Below are 12,261 nucleotides of genomic sequence, written 5' to 3'. Positions count from 1 at the left end.
TCTTTAACATGTACAAAGTATCAGCCATAACAACCTCCCGCTGCAGAGAGTTCCATAGTCACTGCTCTTACAGTAAAGAACCTCTGTCTATGGCGATGGTAGAGCCCTGTCTATGGCGATGGTAAAACTGCCTCTCCTCTAGCTGTAGAGGATGTCCCCTGTCTATGGCGATGGTAAAACTGCCTCTCCTCTAGGTGTAGAGGATGCTCCCTGTCTATGGTGATGGTAGAGCCGCCTCTCCTCTAGGTGTGGCGGAGGCCCCCTGTCTATAGTGATGGTAGAACCACCTCTTCTCTAGGTGTAGAGGATGCCCCCTGTCTATGGTGATGGTAGATCCTCCTCTCCTCTAGGTGTAGAGGATGCCCCCTGTCTATGGTGATGGTAGAACCTCCTCTCCTCTAGGTGTAGAGGATTCCCCCTGTCTATGACGATGGTAGAACAGTCTATTCTCTAGATGTAGAGGATGCCCCCTGTCTATGGTGATGGTAGAATCTCCTCTCCTCTAGGTGTGGAGGAGGCCCCCTGTCTATGGTGATGGTAGAACCGCCTCTCCTCTAGGTGTAAAGGATGCCCCCTGTCTATGGTGATGGTAGAACTGCCTCTACTCTAGGTGTAGAGGATGCCCCCTGTCTATGGTGATGGTAGAACCTCCTCTCCTCTAGGTGTGGAGGAGGCCCCCTGTCTATGGCGATGGTAGAACTGCCTCTCCTTTAGGTGTGGAGGATGCCCCCTGTCTATGGTGATGGTAGAACCTCCTCTCCTCTAGGTGTGGAGGACGCCCCCTGTCTATGGCGATGGTAGAACTGCCTCTCCTTTAGGTGTGGAGGATGTCCCCGTCTATTGTGATGGAAGAACCTCCTCTCCTCTAGGTGTAGAAGATACACCCTGTCTATGGTGATGGTAGAACTGCCTCTCCTCTAGGTGTAGAGGATACCCCCTGTCTATGGTGATGGTAGAATCTCCTCTCCTCTAGGCATTTGTACATTGTAATGAGGTCTCTCCTCAGCCGTCTTTTTTCTAAACTGAATAACCCCAAATTTTGTATTATGGCATTGTATTCAAGTTCCCCCATCTCTTAAAAAGGAGCAGCACCAATACTGACCCCTGTGGCCCCCCACTGGTAGCGTCAACCCAATCTAAGAATGTGCCATTAAAGACGATCCTCTGTATTCTATCACTAAGCCAATTACTTACCCAAATACACAGATTTTCTCCTAGTCCCAGCAGTCTCATTTTATGAACCAACCTTTTATGTGGCACTGTATCAGCATCTCTAACAAACCCCTCAAATATTTCCCCCACTACAGAAGTTAAACTCACAGGTCTGTAGTTTCCAGGATCGCTTTTTGATCCTTTTTTGTATATTGGCACCACATTTGCTATGTAACAGTCCTATGGAACAGAACTAGTCCTCAGGGAATCTTCAAATATTAAAGATAATGGTCTGTCTTTCACGGTACATAGTTCATGCAGAACTCGGGGGTGTATACCATCTGGGCTTGGTGATTTGACTATTTTAGAGGTGTTGAGGCGGTTGAAAATATGATATTTAATAGATTGGCCCTTTCTTCATCTTCCCCCACCATGACCCCCAATTTATTTTCCTTTTTTTGTCTCAAATTTCCTACCTGGAGTGCGGGAACTGTTGTGCTACAGCGCCTGTATTATTTTTATTTTGCATTCATTTTCTTGGTTCCAGACCAAAGATTTAGAATCCCAGCACCCGTCCTCGCAGTTTATTCTGGTGCTGTTACATTCACTGTGAGCTTATTTTTTTTTTCTTTTTTCCTTTTTTGAAATAAGCACCAGGTGCCAGATTAACACCAATAATTTGCAGCAGTTTGAGGGTGCATCCACACGTTGCAGTTAAGGGTTCGTTGTTTTTCACATCCGTGGTTCAATAATTTCCACGGAGGCCTCTCAAAGTCATTGTTTTCAATGGCTGTTTTCACATTGGCTTGTATTTTCACTAATCCAGTTTATGTAACCTGTCCTATTTTTCATGTATGTGGATCAGGGAAGGCAATTGGTGTGCAAAATAAACTGATCAAACATCCGTTTTTTTTTCACTGATGAATATGAAAAACCAGATGTGATGTTTTAAAAGCAGTGTTAAACCATCAGGTTTTTTTTTGCGGACATGGAGAAAAATGGAAAAAAATTGGAGACACAAAGGAGAAAAAATGCAACGGATGCCCAACAGATCTGAGGTCTAACTCCAATTTGAAAGATCCCTCAAACTGCATTGTTATCAAGTGAAAGACATTAACTGAACAGGTGAATTTCATTTTGAAGCGGAAACCCGTTCAACAAATGGGATTCACCTGTTCAGTTCATGATTTTAATTTGCTAAAATAAGAAACTGCATCTAAAGCCACCTTAAAACTGATTGAGATGCAATTTTAACTGCAACATGTGGACACCCCCTTAACGGGTTCTCCAATTTTGATCAGTGTTCTTTTACAATTATCTCAATATACCGTAATTACAATTGAAATTTAGGAAGTTGTGTGTTGTTCTCTAATTTTGATCTCCAGTGTATGTCAAATAATACTTTGTAACATCTGTAGGTCCAGAAAATAATCAGGCCATACTGTCTCAAATCAATTATGCATAGATTGGAGGAGTTTTATAATGAGTGAAATAATGGAGTAATTTTCACAAAATTTTACATTGCACAATGTATCTTTTTTTTGTGTATAATTGAGACTTTTTGTACCCTCACACCTACTTATAGGAAGCAACTACTGAAGAGTCTCCTGACCGTTTTTATGGCTTAACTGTGTTGTGTTGCCCTGTGTTTATAACATTACTATATTCTTTGTATCTCAGTGCATTTTTATGTTTGCATATATCAGCAGTTCCAACTTCCATAGCTTAAGAATCTAAATCCAATAATTGCAAATAATGAAATGATTTTTCTTGGAGGTATTCATAAAACTCAAGCTCTGCAAAATTGAAAAAATAATACAAAGCGGCAATTAGACAACGCATCTGCTGTGTGGGAATGTTCTGTATGAGGAAACAGGATACAATTGAGGTTAATGTCCCCAGTATCTTCTGTAGGAGGGAATCCATCTGCAGCCTGTCATAGCAGGCCCGTGCCATCACAGGAGAACCTATTCCTGCTGGATCTGGGATATTGATAACTCCTCTCCTTAACGTAGGATGTTTGTAAACGTTTGTGGTCTACCCGAAATAGCTCTACAGGAGACATTGGCTGGCAGAAAATCGATCGCGTTTCAGTCCCTTTCATCTCAAGCAGTTCTTGACAGATCGTAAACGGTTGCCTTTTAGGATGCCAGCATTGGGCATCAGAATCGAATCAGTTCCCTAACAAGACAAAAATCATTAAAGATAAAACTTCACTTTTAACCCTGCTTGTGCTTCATCATCAAATCCAATGTTCTATACTAGTTCAGATAGCAACCAAATTGTTATGTGGTCAAGGATACACAATGGGGAGAATTCATGAAGAATAGTGTCTGCCAGGGTGCCAGAATAGGAAGAGCTTAATTTATTAGGTAAGTAATGCATTTGGCACATCTTTTGGCAGCCTGTGCCTCAGAAACAGCTTGTAGCCGGCATATATTTAACCTATGATTTACACCAGTTTTCTGACATAAGTTATGAAGACCTCAGCTAAACCTGAACCATCTAAAAAAAATAGGTGGGGGTGAAATAAAATATTGAACACTTGCAAATATTTATGTCTTTTTGATGTGAAAATACTGTGTGTAAAGCATAAAGGGCTTCTCCAGTCCAAATACAGTACAAAACGGATTTAAAATAATTCAAAATAAACTATACATATTACCCCCTATATTCCACTTTCTCTATGAACCAGAGCCCCTGTTTGATAAATTGCCACCGACTGACATTAGTAGTTTGAAATCAACTAGATTACACAATGCTTTCATCAGTAGTGGATTAGAATATAAGGGGTGTGGGCAGTAGTATGGGGCCCAAGCCTTCTATGGGGCCATGACCACCCAAACCACTCACTAAATTTCATACTCAGAAGAGCCTTCACCCATGAAATCCTCATACATCTTTTCCTGTCCTCAATACACATGTACACAAGAGCCATTTCAGGATCTTCGAAAGTCATAAAACCGCAGATTGAAAGCAGGCATAAGGGACGCCTCCTCCATTCCCCAAGAAGCTGATTCTATCACCATATGTAGGAAGTAAATTCCAGACTATATAGAGGCTATAATATTCATACAGCCCAGAGCCAATGGTAGTCTTAATCACCCTTGGCTTTCATTTATGAGAATTCTTCTCCATTTGTTACCCTGCAGCCAAGACTGCCATTTAAAGGGAACCTGTCAACTTAGATATGCCCCACAAACCACAAACAGAACCTTGTTCTTTACTTTACAATGGTTCCATTGCTGCTAATGTAGCTTCTATAGCAGTGGTGGCGAACCAATGGCACGGTTGCCAGAGGTAGCACTCGGAGCCCTTTCTGTGGGCACCCAGTACAGAATTTACCAGATAGGACTCAAGGCTTCCTCCTGTAGTTCAAGACAGCCTATGACACGCCACGCTCTGTGCTATTTTAAGGTGGCACCTACTTGGCTGCCAAGACTACAGGAGGAGCGAGAAGGTGTGGACAGAGATGGGTTATCATTGGGTCCCCTGATTCTTCCTCTTCAGGGGACCCAGGAGGGAAGCTACAATCCAAATGTCTCCTGCTTTATATTGTATTGGTGTACTGAGGACACCAATATCATTGAAACTTGTGATACAGCAGAGATCAATAGGTTACTGCTCAAATTGTCATGTTGGCACTTTGCAACATAAAAGGGGGTAGTTTGGGCAGTTTGTTGCTAAAAGGTTCACCATCAGTGTTCTATAGCATTCACTATTGTTTCAAAAATCCCTTTTATTCTTCCACGGTCTACCCTATGATGAGCAAGGGAGCTCATGCAGCCAAGCTCCCTCCGCCTCCTTGCAACCGCTCAGACTACCTGAGCACCGATATTACTATCCTCCTTGTGAAGCCTGGGGTATTGTAAGCTGCATTTCTAATACTCTTCTAGAGCACTGCGGGATAATTCTGAAGCGACTCCTTAGGAGCTCTAGAGGTCTCACGTATAGATTGTCTTCTGAAGAGCGACTTAGTGTAATATGTGACACCTGCACCAACCTGTTTATTGTCCACGGATAATGAGGCATCATTTCCAATGACATCATTCATGTGAGTAAAATGCCTCTTGTAATAGGTAGCAATTAAAACTTAGCAATTCTGTAGCTCTGCAGTGGAGTGTATCCAAATATCATGGATAAATTAGGCGTATTTTCCTAGAGCCCATCTGTCGGCATTGCTTATGAACATTTACTATTGGAGCCAGGAGTGCGTGTGTTAAGTGACTCAGTGTCACACTCAGGGCAGCTGAAAATGCAAACTTCCATCTCTCTGGTCTTCACCAGCTTGATATTACTTATTTCCAGCATAGCCATGCAGTCACAGAGGTCTGCGTACTCAGACCGGCGAGGGCACTGACGCAGTGTTTCTCTTAAAAAGGATTGTAATATAAAGGGCAAAGGATATTGCAGCGCTTAAACATCTTCAATTTAAAGGTCAACAAAACCATATAAATTGTAACATACAACGGCCCAGCTCTATTATACTGGCTTTGCAATTTTTCAGTTTGACTTTGCACTGGAAAGAACATGCAAACTGCTTGCACATGTATTTATACAGTGTCTGCGCCAGTTTTGAGTCACGGCTGCATTGTGTCTGACAAGACAGAAAAAATGTACACCCAAAGGAGCGTGTTACTGCTTAGTCAGAGTTTGCGCCACAATTCTGCAGCATGAACAAATTGCACCAAAAAAAATGCAGGGGGCGCCAGATTCATGAAGACTGGGCCATTCATGAATTTGGCGCACTTTACAGATTAGTGAGGCAAACTGCACATAGTACAGACGGCACATAGTGGAGTTTGCACTGCTTTTTATAAATGTGCCCCACTGTGCCTTATTGTGTGTATGCCCTCCGTCAAATCAAGTGGCCATAATATTCCCAACTTCAGTGGAGAAGAATTTTTGTTTGCTCTGTTCGCAAAAGATAACACTTTTGCTTTTCCAAAATGTCCCCACTATGCTCACCACCAGGTGTGTATTTCGCTGAGCACAAGCTTCAACAAAATTATATCAACACAATAACATAAAACACCATAGAAAATAATGTGGAACGTACTCTGTTAGAAGGGAAATCTTATTCTCATTTTTTCCCTTTGTACTTATCCCTCAGTTACATAGTCAAAGGACCAGGAGAATGAGGCCCCAGAGCCCTTCAGACCTGCAAAACTTTGCCTAAATCAGTAGCGTAAGGGAACACATAAAATTTAGCAATATAAATTATCCACTGACTCTGCTGAATTCCTCTTGCTAGCAAGATGGAAGGAACATCACTAAAGACTACATAGACGCTCTGCGGAGATGTGTGAAATGTGTGAAGTTCTAAAGGAGAAGGGTGAGTCGCAGCTGCTACATCTCCACCCACTAGCACAGAGAGGACTGCAAATTAGCAGGCCGGATTAAGGGTGGTGGGGGCCCCTGGGCGCTGCTGGTGGGGGCCCTTTCAACAATGTTTTTGAAAGTATGTAGCCTGACAGCCCCTTGTAGTATATTGCCTGCCAGCCCCCTGTAGTATATAGCCTGCCAAACCCTGTAGTATATAGCCTGCAGCCCTCTGTAGAATACAGCCACCAGCCCCCTGTAAAATACAGCCACCAGCCCCCTGTAGAATACAGCCACCAGCCCCCTGTAGTATACAGCCACCAGCCCCCTTTAGTATACAGCCACCAGCTCCCCTGTAGAATTTAGCCGCCAGTCCCCTGTAGAAAATGGCCACAAAATAATAAACTTCATACTTACCTCACTTTCCCTTCCAGTAATCCCACGACGCTGCAGGCTCTTCCTCACTCTTCAAGCAGCTGCCGGCCACTGAAGACACAGCTCCTATCACTGGGGGAGATCGTCGATGCACGGTTTTGGCGGCAGCATGTAGTGATCGGACGCCAGCAGTGTCTCACTAACACAGCTGACATCCTAGACCCCTATTTGCGATGTGGTCTGCCACGGGCTGAGTTAAGTCGCTGACTATCAGAACTGGTGGGGGCCCCTTAAAAAGCTAAAGTGGTGGGGGCTCCGGGGCTCGAGCCCCAGGAGCCCCTCCTTTAATCCAGCCCTGCTGAGGAGAGAAGTACAAAGCAGATAATGTCCATAAACTCTGATTCTCGTGTGAACACACTGGACTACTGATATGTGCAAAGTTTGTTGGAATGTGAGGGATGCTTTAGGTTTATATTCATAACAAAATTAAAATCAGTACAAGAGAAATAAAGAGAAGTAGCTAAGCATTTTTAATACAATGTTGTAAATGTCCTAGATGAATTCTAAGATATTATAGAACTAATATTTTACAGATTTCCGCTTTACTCGTATAGCATTAGTAAGACTTGAGTTCTCTCAGACTGAACAAGTCATTTACTGATAGAAGAACAAAGATTCAGGTGGAAATGATATTTAACTAAACCTAAGGAAAGGCGTCAGCTCCATTCTTCATGTGCGTTAGATCTATATATAACCATGTGGCACTTGTCATATTTCCCTTTTGACAGAATAAATCAGAGCACACAATGATACTGTCTCCATGGCTGAGTTATTTCTCCCATTAAATATCTCAGTGCTTTCATCTAGAGACAAAATTTAAACTATAGAAGTAAAAGGACTCCAGCATGTAGCTGTGATTGCTGCAAAGGGTTGGATATTATAAGAATATGTCTGCATTATTGGCTGTCTGTAGGTAAATGTGTATTCAGGCCAGACAGAATTGCACTTGAAGGCTGAGGTATATATCTGTGAAACATCAATTTTCTCAGTATTTCTTAAAGCTTCAATGGGGGCCAAGCCTGCAGTTACTGTACCCAACCACTACACAGGGCATGGAGCCACCTGTTTCTGGCTCTATGCACTGTGTTGTGCCAGCTGATTAGTGCGGGGTATGAATGTAGGCCCCCACCATCCTAAAGATAGGCCACCAAGTCAAAACTGCGAACAATTGATGGCATCATTTTGCCGTACTTGTATTTTCTTGGCATTTACTTAACAGAGGTCTTAGTTTAAAGAGGATTTTCTGGGAATACATATATTTATACACATATATTGTGCTGATACGCTTGCAGTGCCAGTATGCTTGGGCTAATGCAGGATGAGTATGCTTGTCCTAATGTTGGATGTAATTAGGACGAGCATATTCATCTTTTTTCACTGTCAATCCCCTCCACCAAATCATTGCATTCATCAAAAGGCTCCACTCCATTGAGTCTGGTGCCGTTGCAGTTTTTTAATCACACCTCCCATTCCTAAACTACTGATATGCTAATGAAGTTATATAGTGTCAGGTAGGTTCTGAGTGGGGGTAAGTGGTCTGGCACCATGCAATAGCTTTCATTGTCCGGAGACATTCCTCCTCTTGCACCAGCCCCATTCAGATTTCACAAGTAGAAAATGCAATGCGCCTTTTTTAGTTTATTTTTTTTGTAATCCAATTCATGCATATTTTAACTCACAGTGAAAGAATTTTTTCCCAACTTGGTTATAAATAGCTGGAAATGACATAACTGGGGCATGGTGCAGCGGTCCCCAGACACAGCCAGCCTTGGTGCATTTCTCCGTTGATTCGCTTTTGGATTACTTTAACAAAGCTATTACACTCCTTCCTCTGTTTATTGATTTTTTTTTACTCGTTAGTGTTTGATATCAATCCACATGAAGGATCAGCACGTGCATTTTGAAGCTTGTTCTTTCTTGTTTGTTTGTTCCATGTGTTCACAATAGAAAAGAGGCTCTGCTTGGATTTATGCCATCATCTACTTTGTTGGGTTAATGACAATGACCGTATGAATCTGAGTAAGAAATTAGTCCTAATAATTATACAATAATAATAATAATTTATCTATACTATGGGTTCTCTATGCATCTAATGTATTTCACACAAAATAGATTGATATAATATCTATGAAATATTTCCTTTGTATCAGATTGGGTGGGTTGTAACACTTGCCAGCCCTACAGATTAAGCAGAGAAAAGGAAGCCAACAGCAGCCCTCATTTTGTAGTGGCCAAATCAGGCTACTGCAGATCAATTCCTTTTCAATTGATTAGGAATTAAAATGCAGTAGCTTAATCCAGCCTCTACATAGAGCAGTGGTTCTCAAACTTTCTAATGCCATGACCCTTTAATACAGTTCCTTATGTTATGGTGACCCCTAAGCATAAAATAATTTTCGTTGCAACTTCATAACTGTCATTTTGCTACTGCTATGATTCGTAATTGTAGTCACAGTGATCCCCCCAGTAGTCACAGTTTCTGCCCTCTGTAGCCAGTAGTCACAATAATGAATCTCTAGCTATAGGCCTCTGAAGCCTTTTACCCGGTGCAGCCTTTGATCTCCTATCATACATACCATGCTCTTGTCCTGAAAGCTCCCATACTCCTCTGCCACCCATGGGAGGTGGGAGCCAGCACTCTGCCCTGTAGCGTCTCGGTTCCAAAGACCATTGGAAAACACTTATTTCTGATGGTCTTAGGTGAACCCTATGAAAGGGCTGTTCAACCCCCAAAGGGGTCGCCACACACAGGTTCAGAACCGCTGATATAGAGAATGAAGCTGTCTGATTTCTGTTTTATTCTCTGTTTGTCAGCAGCTCATCTGTTGGGGAGCTGGGTGTAGGATTCCCAACAATCTGATATTGAGGCCTTACACTTAGGATACGTCATTAATATTTTAAGGTCTGGATATCCCATTAAAGAAGACTTTTTATATTACCCATAATATACCAATTTTTATCATCTTTTCTTAGAACACTGCATTGTATCTTTGATATTCCACCAAGGAATTTCTGAATATACTGTCCCTACACCCCTTTGACATTGAGTAACACCCATGTATTTATTAATGCAGTCTTAGAAGAAATAACAGGAACCATACAAAGCAGAGTTCTCAGAAAATAATACTCTAGAAATGGAAATTCAATAATCTACTAAAACTGACAGTCCTCTCTATTAGGTTGTGGTGTTGTAGAATAATAAAGTTTAATGTAGGTTTTTGCTGTTGAGATGCTAAATTTGTAGTTTTAATAGATAGTACAATGCAGGGAAATACTGAACCCCCAATAAACAGAATTCATATCAGATGTCATACAATATTAGCTTTTATGACAATGTAAGGAGAATCAGATGCCTACTGTTCTTGTAATAAAATGTTTTTAAAGGGAACCTGTTACCACTTTTTTCACAAATACAGGTTCTCAGTGACAGGTTCTCATAGAGCCCTTTTAACTAAATCCCATCCTTCTTTTAGCTATAAATTGTTTTGCTCACATCCCCATAAAATCAACTTTGTTATCTTACATGACATACAGACAGATCAAAGAGCAAGTCAGAGGGAGCGTGACCTGCTTGGCCGAGTCCAACGGCTCCTTGCCATGTCCCATGCCTCCTTTTCACCATTCAACACTTCATGTCATGTGACCAGAGTGATGTCATTTAAGGTCTTTTACCCTCTAACATTTGCAAAATGTACACCTTGTATGCCTCACATAAAATCACAGCATGCCTCCATGGGCTTCTGCTCCTCTCCATCCAACATGGAGGCTGCTGTGATTTTATGTGATCAGATACATACATTGTTCTCTAATGTTTATCTCCAGTGGCCAGCTGAGGCATTTGGTTGTTGCACTCCTAAATAAGAATATAATTCTTATCTTTGAACAACATGTAAAATAATTTTAATGCTTCTTGTCTTTCAGAAGATGGACGTAAACTTAAAGGTGCTATTCAGCGTAGTACTGAAACTGGACTCGCTGTCGAAATGCCAAGTCGAACAGTAAGGCAAGCAAGCCATGAATCAATAGAAGACAGCATGAACAGCTATGGGTCGGAGGGAAAGTAAGTCATCAACCCTCTATCTGTCTATATGCTATATCTAATTTGTCATCCAAACTTCAAAAAAGAAAAAAAACATTTTGCAAATAGATTCCTGCTATACCTTTTTTCATTTGACCACCAGAACAGTTTAAAATTTCTTATCTTCAGACTTCTCCTGTGTTGGACAACAAAGGCCAAGAGGTTATTTGTATGTTATTGCTTGTCATCAGGATTTATTATATTATTTATTTTTTTTTATTATTTTTTTTGGTGCCCCGGTGACTTGCTTGTAGAACCTATAAGATCATAATCAAAAAGATCAAAGTCCCAAATATGGCAGAATTGTCCCAAATTTTAAGTCACATTCCCAGCAAATTCAGATTCAGTTGGTAAGGGTAAATTCCATAGAGATCAAACCACTAAATTATTTTGTCTACTCAAACGTTCCATTTATTGCTTCATCTTTATTAATATTATTTATATACGTATGATGAGTCTCACATATACAACATTAAGATGAGAGCAAATGGAAGTCAAAAAAATACAAAAACTAGAGAAAGTGAAGGAGTATTGTGACCTTGAGGGCTCAAAGTCTATATGGGAGGGTAGATGGGGATACTAGGTGACGTAGTATAGCAGTTTTGGTTATTGTGCTCCAGAGATTGGGGGATGCATGGGAGTCCTGGAGACGGTTGTGAGAAGAGCGGATAGTAGGAGATTGAAGCAGGTGGTCTTGTGAGGAAAAGGAGATTACATATGGGACTGTATTGGCTGATTAGAGAAGTATGTGGCAAGGTTAATACTTTAAACTTAATTCGCTGGGCAATGGGTGGAGAGAAAGAGAGGAGAGGCATAGGAGAAGCGAGGAAATGGATTATATGGGCATCAGGGTTATGGATGGACTGAAGGGTAAGACACCCTTAACTTGGTGAAGCCAAGGTCCTGCAAGGAATCCCAAAAATAAAGGAGTTTTCTAGGATCAGCATATTGTTGGTCTATTTTAAATACATCAATATCAGATTAGGGGGGAGATACCACCACCACTGATTGGCTGTTGGAAGTATAAAGCTCTGAGCTTGAGTGCAGAAATAGCGATCATGGGCTGCGACTATAGCTCTGAGCTTGAGTTTGTGAATCCACCAGATAATATGACTATCTTGTATAGACATCATGTGAAAAATACATGTTTTTCACAAATGTGACATATTTATTTATCAGTTTAATGTCGTCTTTAAAGAATGGACAATGCAATTAACTTGAAGCAGAAGTAAGTTGATGGGAGCTAGCTGACATTAAATTCTCGCTTAATGAGC

The 12,261-nt window shown here is 41.4% G+C and overlaps 1 protein-coding gene across 2 annotated transcripts in view; it reads left to right on the top strand.

The window, feature by feature from the left end:
- RIMS4 (regulating synaptic membrane exocytosis 4) overlaps positions 1-12,261 on the top strand; it is a 143,518-nt gene that overhangs the window by 56,699 nt on the left and 74,558 nt on the right. For both annotated transcript variants that reach the window (XM_072111657.1, XM_072111658.1), the window contains exon 2: positions 10,831-10,969. In XM_072111657.1, coding sequence (XP_071967758.1) covers positions 10,831-10,969 — 139 coding nt within the window. The remainder of the gene's footprint in view (positions 1-10,830; positions 10,970-12,261) is intronic.

This window comes from Engystomops pustulosus, chromosome 6 (genome assembly GCF_040894005.1).
Source record: "Engystomops pustulosus chromosome 6, aEngPut4.maternal, whole genome shotgun sequence".
Classification (NCBI taxonomy): Eukaryota; Metazoa; Chordata; class Amphibia; order Anura; family Leptodactylidae; genus Engystomops; species Engystomops pustulosus.
This window is presented reverse-complemented; position numbering and strand designations above follow the sequence as displayed.